Raw genomic sequence first — 15,379 nt, 5'->3', positions numbered from 1 at the left:
CCTGCCCCAACCCAACCCAGCTCCCTTCCTCACTTGGAGGCCTTGTTCTGCCCCCCAACACACCTTCCTTACCCTTCCCCCACCCAGACTTACTGGCCGAATGTTGCTCTCCAAACTGCCAGGTTGCATTCATGGCCACATGCATGCTGTGTCTGGTCATGCAAATGGCATATATAGGTGACGTTATTGGCCACATCGGCCAAGAAAAGCCAATTGGGTCAATTCTCTTTTTATTCCAAACTCCAGTTTGGGCAAGGAGACCCATAAGGTGGAAGGGAGGGAGGTGGTGGGAAACTTTGGTCACTAATTAACTGGACAGGATTTTAACTGGTAGCCTCTCAAATTCATGGCTATTCCTTTAGCCCATGAGGCAGATTTAAAAAATGAATGAATAGCTAAATGAGTTGTAAATAATAGCTAAATATTTGTTGTAGAGTGAAATAACATCTTCTGGCTAAAGTATCTCTACAATTTGTGTAAAATGAAATTATATTCCATCATCCCCATTTAATTATTTGACAAGCTGAGAAAATTAAACCATCAGTCATTGATTCTTCTCGGTTTTTTTTTTTAGCTTCTCTCCAGAAGTCTATGATTGGGGACATCAGAACAACAGCTTCATGGCTTACATAGGGTCACTGCAGCAAGATTCAACACTGGACACAGATCGACCAAGCCCTTTGTAGCTTCAGTCAACTACAGCATTCTAGGATATTCCGTATGAAAAAAACCCAAAAACATGAAGCATAGCAATTGTTCTTCAACTGTGGGTTTTTAGAGCACAGTTCCTGGACATGACTGCCACAGGCTTTCCATAGTTCAAGAAGTAGACAGGTAGTGGTTTAGCTTTGTGAAACTACATTTTAGTTAATACCTTGCTCTAAGTCCTGCTAGTTTTGACTCTGATCCCACAAAGGTTTCCAAATCTGCTTAACTTGATGTATGTGAAGAGCTCCATTGCAGGACAAGAGCCTTAGTGGGCATAATTCAATCATTTTCTGTCATTTAAAAAGATAGATGTTGTGCAACTTAAATGATGCCAGAGTATACACATTCTTTTCTGAGAAATTTTACACAATGTATATGAAGTTCTTTTTAAGTATATTTCATTTTATCAAATGCACTGTACAATACATACAGGAGAGATGCCTAAACTGCATGAGACAATTGACATTCAATCTTAAATCACACAACCTTAGAGCCCTGAAAGTGTCACTTCCAGTTTAAATGACAATAGTTTTCAAGTTGTAGCAACATTTTGCTCTTCAATTCACAACATTTAGTACTGGAATATGCGGCAAGTAAAATGTTCACAAGGCTGACAGAAGCTGCTACGCTGAAGATTGTGGTCTGGTAGATTGTCTTCCTCTGAAGATATACGTTTTGGTTCTCATTTCCTCAGCACCTGCTGGAATAATCCTGAAATAGGAAGGACTGCTTCTGCAAAAGTGGTGGCAAACTCAGCTAAAAGCTCCCATTGGTCAGACCCTGCTGTCTGACAGACGTAGCACTTTAGATAGACTAAAATGTATAAGTACCCTTGAAACAGTAAATTCCATTCTTATTGTCTCCAGTGAATAGCCAGCCTGGCTACTTTTTAATTTAAGTTTTTTAAAAGGTATCTCATCTAAAAAAATATTCCATATCTGTCTACCACCTACACAGATGTGGATTTGTAACTCTCTTTCAGCTTCCCACATAGGAAGTAAGGAAGGAAGCCTACTTCAAATAAAAAATAGTTAAACTGTTATCAGTCTCAGACTATGGTATGGCAAAGAACACAAAAGGGACCTTGCTTGTAGAATGCGTTTTGAGTTGTCAGAAGGTTTTGTGGGAAACCGCAGCTGCCAGAGAAGTGAAAGGCTCAACATGCAGAGGTCATTGCTACAGGCTAGAAGACCACTTATACAAAGTAATTAGTGCCTTAGGGTAACTGCAGTTCATCTAAGGTTCTGTACTCACTGTGCTTACATTCAAGTTTGGAGTGTTGTTGCCACTCCCCACCTGCTAGGGACATGCCTGTGTGTTTCCTCCCAAGAGGCGGCAGAAAGGAAAGAGCAGGGTCAACACTCTCTCTGTCCTTTAGACTTTTCAGAGTGCAAGAAGTAGGGGAGTCAGTGACAACGGGGGTGGAAGGATGGGTGGGAAAGAGGGTGGTGCTGGACACATGCTGACAATGGATCTCAAAGGCAACTTTGGGTGAGTAACCATTTTTTATTCTATGCATCCTTATCTCTCTCTTCCACTCCCAGTGGCTCCAAAGCAGCAACTACCTGTGAAGAATCTGGGTGCTTGGAGTGTGTCCGAGTAGAAACTAAAACAGTCGTGCAGAAGCAGGCATCCATTCTGTATGCCCCTAGCAGCAGAGTGGCTTGCAAATAAAAGCAAACCAATACCCAGACAACTACGTTTACATTTCAAAGAGGGGAACATGTCCAGAAGTCACAGAACCTAAGGTAGTATGGAGCAAACTACAATCTGACCAGAAGACTATTCTTTAGATAGCTGACAATATAGCTTAATAAAATCTGAGATCTGTTCTGCCTTCAAAAAGGCAAACCATAACCCTGGAAAGAACCCAGATGACTTATTTTACCCAAGTAGAACGAAAAGGCTCCAGCTACATTTAAAGTGTGGTGTCCCACCTTCTCTTGGCTACAGCGTGGCTTAGGGAAGAGCACAAATGAGTCTTGAGGAGCAAGTTTGGATGGGCCCAAGGTAAGCATAGCCTTGTTTTTGCAAAAGAGAGAAGGCCTGCTTTGATTGCTTGCAGTTCACCATGTTATAGTAAATGCAGTGGTCCTGGGAATGAGAGAGGGGCAAGGTTTGTTTAGCAACTTTTCTTTTATTGGATCCTCTCCCAACTATACAGATTTCCAAATGAACCTTGCTTCTCAAGTACTTCCTCGTTTCTTGAGAGCTGATTGCTACCAAGATTTTCATGTTCACTGATAGCGTAAGACGCACAGTGCCTAAAAGGGAGTGGGGTGGGAATCCATCAGCTCACTCAGGATCACTCACAAATCACAAGAGCAAAGGAAGTTTCAGGCCTAGGAGCTATATTTGCAATGAGGTTGTGTGTTATTGAGCTGTTATGAGAACCCTGTGACTTGTCTTAGGGAGCAGCAAACTGAGATATCCACCAGGTGAATTTTCATGAAATTAACCTAAATTTGCATTCCTTATATTAGAAGAAGGACGTAGTCGAACGATAGGGAGGATTCTCGATAATGGCAGAGAGGCAATGGTGCTTTGGCAAGCCTTTTCCCATGTGATGGCAGAAGTCTCTCTTGTAGGATCCTAATTTGAATACAAACTCTCCAGATTTCTCTGGAACAAATACTCTCAGTGTTAGCTAATGAGCCAAGCTGTGAAATAGAGAGGCTGGATCTGTATAGGTGATCTCAAGCGGTTTTACTTACTTATACTTACTTAAAAGTTTTGCAGAAACCATGAAATCTGGAATTGTCCACAAAATCAACAACAACAAAAAACAAAATTAAAATTAAATGCTGGCACCCCAGTGGGAGCCAGTGATCCTCACTGCCAGTGGGGTGGAGTGGCATGAAGATGGGATGGCAGCTGCCCCCTCATCCTTCCTTCCCCCAGTGGGGTCTCTCCACCAATCAGCGCAGGGGGTCAGGGAACCATGAAAAGTCACCAGTTAAGATAGTGGTTGCCTTTTCATCTGTCCTCCTTAGGGCCTCTCCACCAATCAGCACTGAGTGGGGGGGCTCTCCACCAACCAGTGCCAAGGGGCAGGGCTGCTGTGAAATGCCTACATAGCGAAGAAGAGGCCGTGCAGGGGGACCACACCGTGCATCTCATCTACACTTACAGGATTCCAGATTTCTCCTTTGTATCAATAAACTCAATAACATGTTCCTCAATAAGACATTTCCTTCAGTTTTTCTATATCTCCAAAATAGCAGTAATTTGTCCTCTGTGGGATACAATTGAACATGATGGAAAAATATTTAGCTCTTAATGTTGGAAATTATTTCTGACCTGACATAAAAACCCATTAGCTGAATGAGCTCATTTTGTCTAGTTGCAAAGAATGTAGAAGACATTCTAATTTTTTGTATTTCAATATATGATCTGCTTAAGTTAGATTGTAATAGCTAACCAGCTCCAGTGTGTTCAGGAACAAACCACTGCGCAGCTTCCCAGTCTTGTCCATAAACCCTCTTAAGGCTAGATTGTTTTTAACACAGAAGAGAAGGATGTCAGCAATCACTTGGAGAATGCCTCAACATTTTCACTTGTCTGTTCTGAATAATCTTTGTGTATCATCATGATCTATCAAGCCCCCTCATTTTTGTTTTTTATTGAAGTCCTTCCATGTCGTATAGTTTTTCCTGTTTTACACTGAGGTTTTGTTTTCAGGTATTCTAGGATGCAAGTGCTCCCTCTCACAAAATCCTCTCAAAACTAATAAGAGCCTCCATCTTAAAAGGAGTTAGGTTCCCCTCCAACATGACTAATTGGAAAGCTGCTCCAGAACCTCATTGCTGATATTTAGGAATCCTCTAATTTCTAGCTTAAATTTATTAAAGGATGGTTCATACCTGTTTGTTTTTGTAACACTGTCATTAATAGGGTTGTAAGGCATTTTGAAGGGTCATCTAGTCCAACTTCTTGCACAAATGCAGAATGCACTATTCCCAAATGATTCCTGCCAAGCTTATACAGCTGGTTCTTGAAAAACCTCCAATTTTTCCTTATTGGTTAGAACAAGAGCCAAAGGATACAACTAGAGAGTTATCAATTTCTTGAAACAAAAAGTTGTTCTCAACACATTAAGCATTTACTGAACATTTTAAGCTTTTCTTATTATTCTTCCAGGGATATCAGGCAAATTACAATCCCTTCTATCACTTCATTAGTTTGGCTGTTTTTGTTATCTCCTTAAAAATACCTCATTTGGCTTCTTTCTGATTTGGTGGTCTATAGTAGACCCCCCCATAATATCACAATTGTTTCCTCCCCCTCCTTTTGTCTTCACCTAGGTACATAGGCAACACATAGGGAGTACATGGGGGTGCACACTGCAGCCACCTGCAGAAGGTCCCCACTTGGCCTGCTCTTACTGCAACCACCTGCAATGCCGCCTGCGGGCAGTCACTGTGCCCTCCCGCCCCCAAGCCTCAGGAGGCATGTGTCGCCTATGCCTGGATAGACTCAGATTTTCTGCTTTCTTCATTCTGCTTCTGGGAACAAGCATACATGTTCTGGACAAACAGCAACACTACCTCCTTTTTGCTCCCCAAATCCTGCTTCCAAAACAATGTCTATTCCCTTTAACTGAAATAGTTCTTGCTAGTTCTCCTTCCCCATTATTCCTGTACACTCATCCTGCAATAGACTAGTACCTCTAGGTCTTTCTGCACCTCAGTCACTTCTGACCAATGAATTCCTAGCTTATCCCATAATTTATGTTTATTAGTTTTCTAGTGTGTAACCTTGCACTATTACTGAAATTCATCCTATTTCTACTACTGCAGTTCACAAGCTCATCCGGTTCGTTCTAGGATAGACCAATCCTCCTCCTTACTAACAATGCCTTACAACTTTGTCTTATTAGCAAATTTAATTAGTGCATTTCTACCTTTTGTGCCAATGTCATTAAAGAAAATATTAAATAATCCAAAACCTGATACTGGCGAAACTCTTCGAAAAATCTTCCCCACCTCTGAAACTCCCTCTTTCTATACAAACTGTTGCCGTCTCCCTTTTATACAGTTCTTTAGCCAGATTGAATTTTATTCCTCATCTCCATTTTCTCCATCTTACATTGTCATAACTTTTTCCATGTGGCACTGTATCAAAGGCTGTGCTGAAATCCAGAGAGATAAGATCTTTCATTTTCTTTGCCTTGAAATCAGTTAACTTAGTTTGGTTAGGAATCTACTTTTGGTAAAATCCATGGCACATTTTCCTATTTTATCCCATTTTCCATTTACACCCATGTCTTTATTTTTTCCTTTAGAAAATTAGTCTGTTTCAAGGGCCTCAACAGTTGCCTGAAGGGATAGCTAGGGATAGAGGATGTCATACTTCAGCTTTAGATAATCTTTGTCAGTCTCTGATGACATTCTTATAAGCAAGCTGAGGAAATTGTTTGATGTCAGCCAGTATCAAGTGGGGTGCCCCAGCAGTTTGTCCTGGAGCTGTTTTTTTTCCAATATCTTCATCAATGTCTTGGAAGATGGCATAGAGTGCATCCTCAGCAGGATCGTGAATGACATGAAGCTGGGGGGAATAGTAGATGTGTTGGAGGGTAGGGCTAGGATTCAGCGAGACTTTGACAAATTGGAGGATTGGGCCAAAAGAAATCTCATGAGGTTCAGCAAGGACAAGTGCAAAGTCCTGCATTTAGGACAGAACAATCCCATGCACCAGTACAGGCTGGGAACTAACTGGCTATGCAGCAGCTTTGCCAAAAAGGACCTGGGGCTACATTGGATAGTAAGCTCAATATAACCAAACAGTACGTCCTTGTTGCAAAGATTGCTAATGGCATACTGGGCTGCACTAGTAGGATCATTGCCAGCAGATCAAAGGAAGTGATTCTTCCCCTCTATTCAGCACTGGTGAGGCCACATCTGGAGTACTGTGTCCAGTTTTGGGCCCCCTACAGAAAGGACGTGGACAAATTAGAGAGAGTCCAGTGGAGGGCAACAAAAATGGTGAGGGGGCTGGAGGAACCATGACTTCTGAGAAGAGACTGAGGGAACTGGGCTTATTTAATCTGAAGAAGAAAAGACTGAGGGGAGATTTAATAGCAGCCTTCAACTACCTGAAGGGCAGTTCCGAAGGGGATGGATCTAGATTGTTATCAGCGGTGGCAGATGAAAAAACAAGGAGCAACAGTCTCAAGTTGCAGCAAGAACAGCTTAGGTTAGATATTAGGAAAAACTGTCTCACATGAAACGTAGTAAAGCACTGGAACAGGTTACTCAGAGAGGCTGTGAAATCTCCATCTTTGGAGGTTTCTATAGACCTGGCTAGATAAAGATTTGGCTGGAGTAATCTAGTTGAGGATGAGCCTGCTCTGAGCGGGGGGTTATACTGCCAGGAGTGCAGAGAGAAGTGCCAATTTTCACCCAATCTGGCCACTGAAAGCGATCGGCAGCTATGACCAAACACAAGTGCATGGCTGCAAACAGCTTAAAAAATAGTCAATTGGTCAAAAATCTGATCCCTCATTGCAAGGGGGGAGGGGGGGGATCAGAAGAAGACATTTAAAAAAGATCACCTTCTATACGTTTTTTTCTGCACTGCCTCCCAGCCTGTCTCTGTTTTCAGAATGGGAGGAGAGAAAGAGAGCAGAGAGAGTTCAGTGATTTGGTTCACCTCATCCTCCAGCACTGACTGGGGAACCCCTAGACAGAGCTCCCTTTGCTCCCTTTCCCCTCCCTCCCATTCTGAAACAGGGACAGGCTGGGAAGGAGGAAGGGCTGCAGCCAGTAGCTAAGTTCCCCTCCCCCCAGAACCAACAGTGAACTTCTGTTTGGTCCAGGGGATTGTTGAAACCTAGAACATTTCCTGCAAAGTGTTCTCAGTTACGGCCGGGAACTGCCCTCCTGAGGTCCCATCCAACCCTAATTTTCTATGATTCTAGAAAACACTGTCTACGTGAATCTCTTATAAAAGATGGGTGCAGCTGAATCCCCAGACAGCTGTCTGGTTGAATGATTATGCTAAAAGAGTAGCCATCAGTTTCAGGGTAGAAGAGGTATTAAGTTGGGCCTCCCTGTGGACTGTCTTAGGCCCAGTTCTGTTCAATAGCTTCATTATGGGGGACAGAATTGGGTATAGTTGTAGCAAGTGCTCATCCTAAGTGTGGTCATAATGCCCCCTGATGGCCACTCAGCTCTTGTCACCCTAGCTTCTCTTGGGGCTCTCTCCCTGTTACTCTTCCACCATGCCTTGATGTTATCAAATTTCTGGTGAAAGGGAGGCTGCCCAGGACTTCTGAAGCCTGCTTGTACTCTTACGACCACCAGTGCTCATCATGGTCATTGCCTTAACAGCTAGTTTTGTGGGCTCCATCCTCCCCAGTATCCACTCCCACGCCTCTCAGGTGATCTGCTGATATATGCTCTTCATCGGCTACGGGCTCCCAGGCTGATGCTGTGCCCTCTGAACTCTGGAGCAGTCCTCCCTGGACACTGGACTATCCTGGTCCTTCCCAGGCGCCAGACTCTCTTGCTATGCCCTAGTCCACCCTGGGCACCGTGGTCTCCCCCACACACTGGACCTTCTCCCAAGTACCTAGTCCTTTTTGGGCTCAAGCTCACTCTCTGTGGGCCTTAGGCCTATCCCTTCCAAGGCATGCCCTCGCCCCACACTCACATTGAGCCATCCATGGGCTCAGGCTCTGCCTCTGGGCCTCAGGCCCTCTATCCTTCTGGCCCCTTGTATCTTCTCTCTCGCTGGGCCAGTTGGGACTTCCATGCCTCCCCTTCGGTCCCTTCCTTAACCATCAGGTTGTATACCAGCAGCCCTCTTGGACCATGCTTATGTCCCCCGGCCTCTCTCTTCCAAGGCCTGGCTAGTTCTGGGGCTCAGTGACGCTTGCCCCAGCTCGGAAAAGATCTCAGAAGCCCTGCTGCAGCCCTGTTGCCAGGAGCCCCTCTCCCAGTGGCATTCAGGGGGAGACTACCTGCCACACCTGCAGGCAACTTCTCCAGCAGCCTCCTCTCTTAACGTGACAAGTGCACCAAGCGCTCTGTTACAATAATGCGCTTAATAGAACTGGCAGATCACATTATTCTGGGTGGAGTAGTAAATGCTTCAGGGGACTAGTATAACAGCTGTAAAAAAAACCTTGATAAATTAGGAAAACGGTCTGAAACAAATAGGATGAAAATCAGTGAGGACAAGTACAAAAGTACCATACTTAGGAAGGAACAATCAAATGCAAAAATATGAAATGGGGAATGACCAGCTAGGCTGTCATACTGTAGAAAAGGACCTAGAGGTTATAGAAGTTCAGAAGCTCAGTCAACAATATAGTATTGTTGCCAAAGCAAGGGTAATCCCAGCTAATAGCATGCTGGGATGTATTAACAAGAGTGTTACATGCAGGTCACAGGAAACTATTTTCCCACTCTGTTCAGCACTTGTTAGGCCTCACCAGGAAAACCAAGTCTAGTTTTGGTTACCAAACTTTAAGAACAGTACAGACAAATTCGAAAAAGTCTCAAGAAAATAAAACAACAAAAAAAGGTCAAGAAAGTAGGACGTGAGGAAAAATTGTATTATTAATCTATAAAGGAGATTTTTTTAAATACAGAAGGATGACAGTGAATTGGTCTGCACCCACAGATAACAGGTCAAGTAGCAATAGGTTAAAGGGCAACAAAGGAGACTGAGCTTGAATGCTGGAAAGAACTTTCTAATGAAAAGGAGGATTAAATACTGGAACAAGTTACTGAGGAAGGCTGTGGGACCTGCAATTGGAAGTTTTTAGTGTAGTTACTTTAGACAAATGTGTCCGGGATGGTTTAGAGAGGAATAATCCTAGTCAGGGGAACGGGCTGAAAGATGATCTTTTCAGGTCCCTCGTAGCCCAATTTTTAATATGACTGGAAGATTGTTAAAACAGCCACAGCTCTTGCCAGATGCCAGCACTTCAAGTGGCAAAGGCAAATGGAAAGTCTCAGGTGCCCTCTCTAAGGCTAGAGTATATAGTGGGAAGCATTTACTACATGCAGCCCACATTTGCACGTCTCACAGCCATTCCAGTGCTACGAGGAAGTTCCAAAGCAGCGCTTGGTAAGCCTCAACACCTGGATCTCAGTAGAAGGAAGAGCTACTAATTTGCTAAGTATCCACTTCAATCAGCTCTGAAGCACTTCTTTCCAAGAAAAAAACCCTTAATGGGCTCAAATTTCCTGACTGAGAAGACACAGCGGGATTTTAGAATGGAATCAGGGTCCTTAAGCATATAGACTTCCCTTCAGCCACTTTACAGATGAACTGGGCCATGAGCTTTTGTAGGCAACAACCTACTTCATCAGATACTTAGCATCTGATGAAGTAGGCTGTTGCCTCTAAGAGCTTATGTCTCTCTGAACATAATTCTAAGGTGCCTCCATGCCCTACCTTCTGCCTGAATACTGAAGTGGGAAAATCTATATGAGGGTCGACGACCTACAACCTTCAGGCCTGGGATCTAGCCCACAGAGCTCAGGCTTCAGCAGCATTTGGTGGCATCTGCTGCCTGGGGCTCTGGCAGAAGGGGAGCTCTGCCCATGTCACACCAAGTGGCAGAGGCTGCAGTGAAGGGAGCTATGCCATAGCCAAGCAGTTAAGGGAAGCAGTGAAGGCAGCCAGGTCCTAATACCTTCTTTCCTCTGACCCCAGCTGGGTTGTTCTGCCTCCTACCACTGCAAAATGTTGCTGATCACCGATTTATACAGCTCCCTACCTCCCTGTCCATTTTCTCTGTCCCTTACACGTTATCTTGCATGAGACTTAACAAAAGGTAAGAGGTACCCTTAGGGCTCAGAGCAACAAGTTTCCAGGCAATACAGAGGAATGGGTGTTTAGTCATATTGGATGTCTATAGATGTGCTCTGGGAGGCAGCGGAGGGGGCACTTTAATTAGTGCAGCTCCAAAAGCCACAGTAATTGAAATCGCCTAGTGTCACATGTATCAGCGTCCCCATGCTGGAAAATGGCAGCAGGGCACTTTGGACTTTAACTTAAAGTGCCCAGCTGCCATTTTTTAGCATGGGGATGCTGATACATGTGATGGTGGAATCTGCTGGAGTGCAGTAATTTCCACGCTCAAGCAGACTCAATTAAGTAGACTCGATTAACCAAGTCTGCTCCAACACACTATAATTACAGCACATCGGAGCAGCTTCCCTGCATATGTATAGGAGCCCAGTACTTTCTACTTGCCAAAAAGAGGGTGGCTCTGAATTCAGGACCAGAGAAATGTAATGTATTTCTCTATTCAGGGTCATGGTAACAACCATTGCCATAATAATCTCATTAGCAGATCCACAATACTAGCTTGCTGCGGCACACAGAAAATAATTAAGAAATCTATATCTTGTTTAGGATAGTCAGCATCCCCAAAGACCTTCACCAAGTGTCTCAGCGTGGTAGCAATATATTTAATGGTATATTTTCCTCTTACCTTCAGGACTGGCTCTTATTTGGGGTATTCATCAAGTCAGAGACCACAACATTGTATTCTCCAACTTTTCACCACCTTGGGACTTGGAATAAATAAGCAAAAGTCATCCTTACCTTATAGACGTGCTCCTACACTCACTGTAACCATCATATTTATTTCAGCTCGGGTTTCATGAAATCCTGCCATGACTTCAAATTGTTTTCAAAACCATTCTTGGACAACTTTAAGAATAGGCCTATAGTTTTTAGGCTAGCTAAACTGCTCAGTTATCTTTCAGCATGCCACAATCATCTTCATTGAACACAAGGGTGGTTGGCATCTATATACTTCCCATAAAAAAACTACATCAACATGTTAGTTCAGATTCTTCAATAACTCCCTGAGGAGACTGATTTGGACATAATGGGTGCCTGTAGATGTGCAGGGAGGCTGCTCTGACACATTGTAATTACAGTGTGTTGGAACAGACTCTCTTAATTGAGTCTGCTAGAGCGTGGTAATTAGCGCAACTAACAGAATCCTTCATGTCTCATTCAACAAGCTTTAGTTAAAGCGCCCCACCATCATTTTGAAGTGTGGGGATGCTTATCCACAAGATGCTGCAGGAGCTTTAATTAGGGTGGCATTCGAAGTACTTAGTTAAGTGGCCTTCCTTAGGTTGTATTGCAAACAGGACAGAGATGTACAAACATTAACTTCTCCAGGGCTCTATTCACATCTCTAAACTAAAATACTGCTGCACAGAAGGCCAGGGGGTTACAATGGAAGAAATCGCAGATTGGTAGGGGAGGAAGAAGAAAGTGGATTAGTCACAGGGAGAAGGAGTCTTGGTTTGTTGTTAATTTCTTGGGTGGAGGAAGAGGGAGCAAAATAAAAAAGCGGTGTGTGCAACAGAAAGGACCGAGGCTGAGTTCAAGACAAAGTAGGAAAAGGACTAACATTTTGAGGGGCATAACTAGTCTTGATTTCAGTACCTGGAAACTGAAGACACTTTTACACGTGCTCCAGAGGTGGGGTGGGGTGGGGTGGGGTGGTGCTTTAATTCGAGTGGCTTCAAGAACTGCTTTAATTAAAGTGTTGCCATGTCTCATGTATCAGTGTCCCCATATTTAAAAATGGTTGCAGGGGTGCTTGAACTGAAGCTTGTTCAACGAACTTTAGTTCAAGCGCCCCCAAAACAGTTTTTAAACATAGGGATGCTGATACACAGGAGGCTGCTGGAACATGGTTATTACTACTCTCGAACAGACTCGGTTAATCGAGTCTGCTAGAACGTGCTGTAATTACAGCATTGTGGAGCAGCCTCCACACTCGTGTATTGGTGCACTGCAGGATAAAAAACCGCCATGGCTGCAGGTCACAGAAAAGATCCTATTTTGGAATATATTCAAGAAATTCCTGTGCCAAGTAAGAGAGGAACATATGTCAAATGTAAAAAGTGCAACAAAGAAATACAAGGCCTAGCAGCCCAAATGAACCAACATTATGAAAAATGCTTTTTAGAAGGCAATGAACTTGAAGATTGTGATGTGGACACGTCTAAGCCATCTGGATCAACTGGTTAGTAATCTTGCTAGTTTTTAATCATTCTTATGGATTGCTTACCATGTATTGCAATGCTAGTAAATGATAAATTTAAGATGATAATGTTAGTTATTTTGGGTGGATTATGAATTTCAAAATGTGTGTGTTCAAAATCTAATGGATGCCACGTTGTGGGAGGATTTGTAAAAGATACATTTTTAATATGCCCCCTGCACTTCTGAAATGAGCTTTGTTGCTCAGTGGGAGCACCTATATGTGCACTTTAATGCGCAGTAGACTATTTTACTGTGCAGTACAGGTGCATAAAAACCCATGCTGTTAATGGGTTAGTCTTACCTTGGTCCTGGGGAAGCTCTTTGAGAAAATTATCCAGGAGCACATCTGCGAGGGACCAGCAGGGGAGATCATGCTTAGGGGCAACCAACACGGGTTCATTAGAGTCAGGTCATGTCAGACCAACCTGGTGGCCTTCTACGACCAGGTCACAAAATCCTTGGATGCAGGGGTAGTAGCGGACATAGTCTTTCTGGATTTTAGGAAGGCCTTCAACACTGTCGCTCACCCCATTCTCATTAAAAAATTAGGAGACTGATGTTGATGCCTACATGGTCAAACGGATCGCAGATGGGCTGAAGGGCTGCGTCCCAAGAGCGGTGGTGGATGGGTCATTTTCAGCCTGGAGGGGTGTGGGCAGTACTCTTTCCTGCCATGGCAGGGGGTCGGACTTGATGATCTGCTCAGGTCCCTTCTGACCTTACCAACTATGAAACTAAGCTAAAGCGCAGTAAAATAGGCACATTAAGCATCAACAAAAAATCATGCGCTTGCACTACTGTGCATGAGGCAACCGAATGCACATTAATTAGGACCACAATTTGTAGGACATGCTAATTAAAGGTGGCTGTGAGTCACATGCATAAGTGGCACAGCACCTCCCTGTGCTGAGAAAATGGCTCTTTGAACTAAAACATTGAACATGTTTTATTTCAAAAGTGCACTGCAGTCATTTTCTCAGCATGGAGACATGCTGTGCTGCTGATACACATGACACGTGAGGCTGCCCGAGCACATCAATTTCTGTGCTCCAGCAGACTTGATTAATTGAGTCTGCTCCGACGTGCTGGATTTCCAGAATGTCGGAGCAGGCTCCCCACATGCGTGCAAGTGCCCCAGGAGGTACTAAGTTTAATACGCATTTGAAGAAGTGCATTCATTCATGTATAAATTCATGATAAAAAACAAACAAAAGTCAAAACACCAAAATACGTAGGCATTTATATATTTTTTATTATTTTTTTTTATTATAATGATTGAGACACCGGTAGGCTTCCAAAAGGCTTTAAAACTGTAAATATATCAATTAAACGTTGCATTCATCTGATAGCACTATATGTGCATGTGTGTGTTTCATTCTGATCGTGGAAGAACACAGATTCTAGGCAGGGTTTAATCAGAGATTTTTGGATCAATTAACAGAGAAAACCAGGATCCTTGCAGAAAATGCTGCAAATGAAGCAATGATGAAAAGAGTCTTAGGAGAAGATAATGAAGCAAACCTGAAATTTATAATATATTGGTGCAGTCATCATTTGATACATCTTTTAGCCAGGTTAAAGTATTCCAGGAATAAAGGCAAATATTGTTGAAATTGCAAAATACTTCTGCAACAACCAGCTTCAGTGAAGAGAGCTGGGGATCCAAGCTAATTCTCACTCAAGCGGTATGGTGGAATTCAGCAGTTGACTACTCTGAGTATTTATTAAGAACTGGCTTATTCTGATGATCACCTATGAAGAAAACTGTGACAGTGATCGAAGTATGGTAGCCTGAGTAGTCAATATGGGCACCTATACATGAGCAGGGAGGCTGCTCTGATGCACTGTAATTACAGCACGTCAGAGAAGACTCGATTACTTGAGTCCACCGGAGCATGATAATTACTGCGCTCCAGCAGCCTCCAATGTCTCATGTATCAGCATCCCTGCACTTCAAAGTGGCAGTGGGGATGCTTTATCTAAAGCTCATTCAACCACCTTTAGATAAACTGGTCCCATTGCCAGGCGCTTTAATTTGAGTGGCTCCCAGAGCATGCGTTTAAGTACCCCACTGGACCAAAAGAGAAATGAAAAAGATATACTGAATACACTAAAACCTATTTCCATACTTTTGGACAAACTGCAGAAAGTTTGCTGCTGTATTGAGGAAGCTGCTGAAATTTGGAAAGAAACATTAGAACAAAAAATACCCAACAGCAAAGTTAAATTGCAGGCAGTAAAGAAGCAGATGAATCAAACACTTTCTCCACCTCATTTTCTTGCCAAAATTCTTAACAAAGTACCAGAGTAGATGCCTAACTGCCAAAGAGGAAAATGCTTCTATGAACAGATATCTACATCCAGTATCCAATCATGCCAACCATAATAAATTTTAGAGCTAGAGGTGAACTTAAAGTAAAGCTGTAATAAGGAACAAAGGCTGATTTCAGCATGAAAACCAAAACTGCTCTCAGACACAATGCAAGTCCAGATAGAAACAGCGGTAGAGAAAGGAGGTAGAAACATTATTAATATTATTACTATTATTATTAATTTCATAGATTTCATAGACATTAGGGCTGGAAGGGACCTCGGGAGATCATCGAGTCCAGCCCCCTGCCCAAAGGGCAGGAAGTCA

At 43.2% G+C, this 15,379-nt stretch overlaps 1 protein-coding gene across 1 annotated transcript in view; it reads left to right on the top strand.

Moving 5' to 3' along the window:
• The window catches only part of GPR137B (G protein-coupled receptor 137B), a 34,032-nt gene extending 32,282 nt beyond the window's left edge, over positions 1-1,750 (top strand). Inside the window, exon 7 of the mRNA XM_019549830.1 lies at positions 575-1,750. Coding sequence (XP_019405375.1) covers positions 575-686 — 112 coding nt within the window. The 3' untranslated portion in view covers positions 687-1,750. The remainder of the gene's footprint in view (positions 1-574) is intronic.
• The last annotated feature ends 13,629 nt before the right edge of the window (positions 1,751-15,379 follow it).

Source organism: Crocodylus porosus, unplaced genomic scaffold (assembly GCF_001723895.1).
Source record: "Crocodylus porosus isolate Cpor-Errol unplaced genomic scaffold, CroPor_comp1, whole genome shotgun sequence".
Taxonomy (NCBI): domain Eukaryota; kingdom Metazoa; phylum Chordata; order Crocodylia; family Crocodylidae; genus Crocodylus; species Crocodylus porosus.
This window is presented reverse-complemented; position numbering and strand designations above follow the sequence as displayed.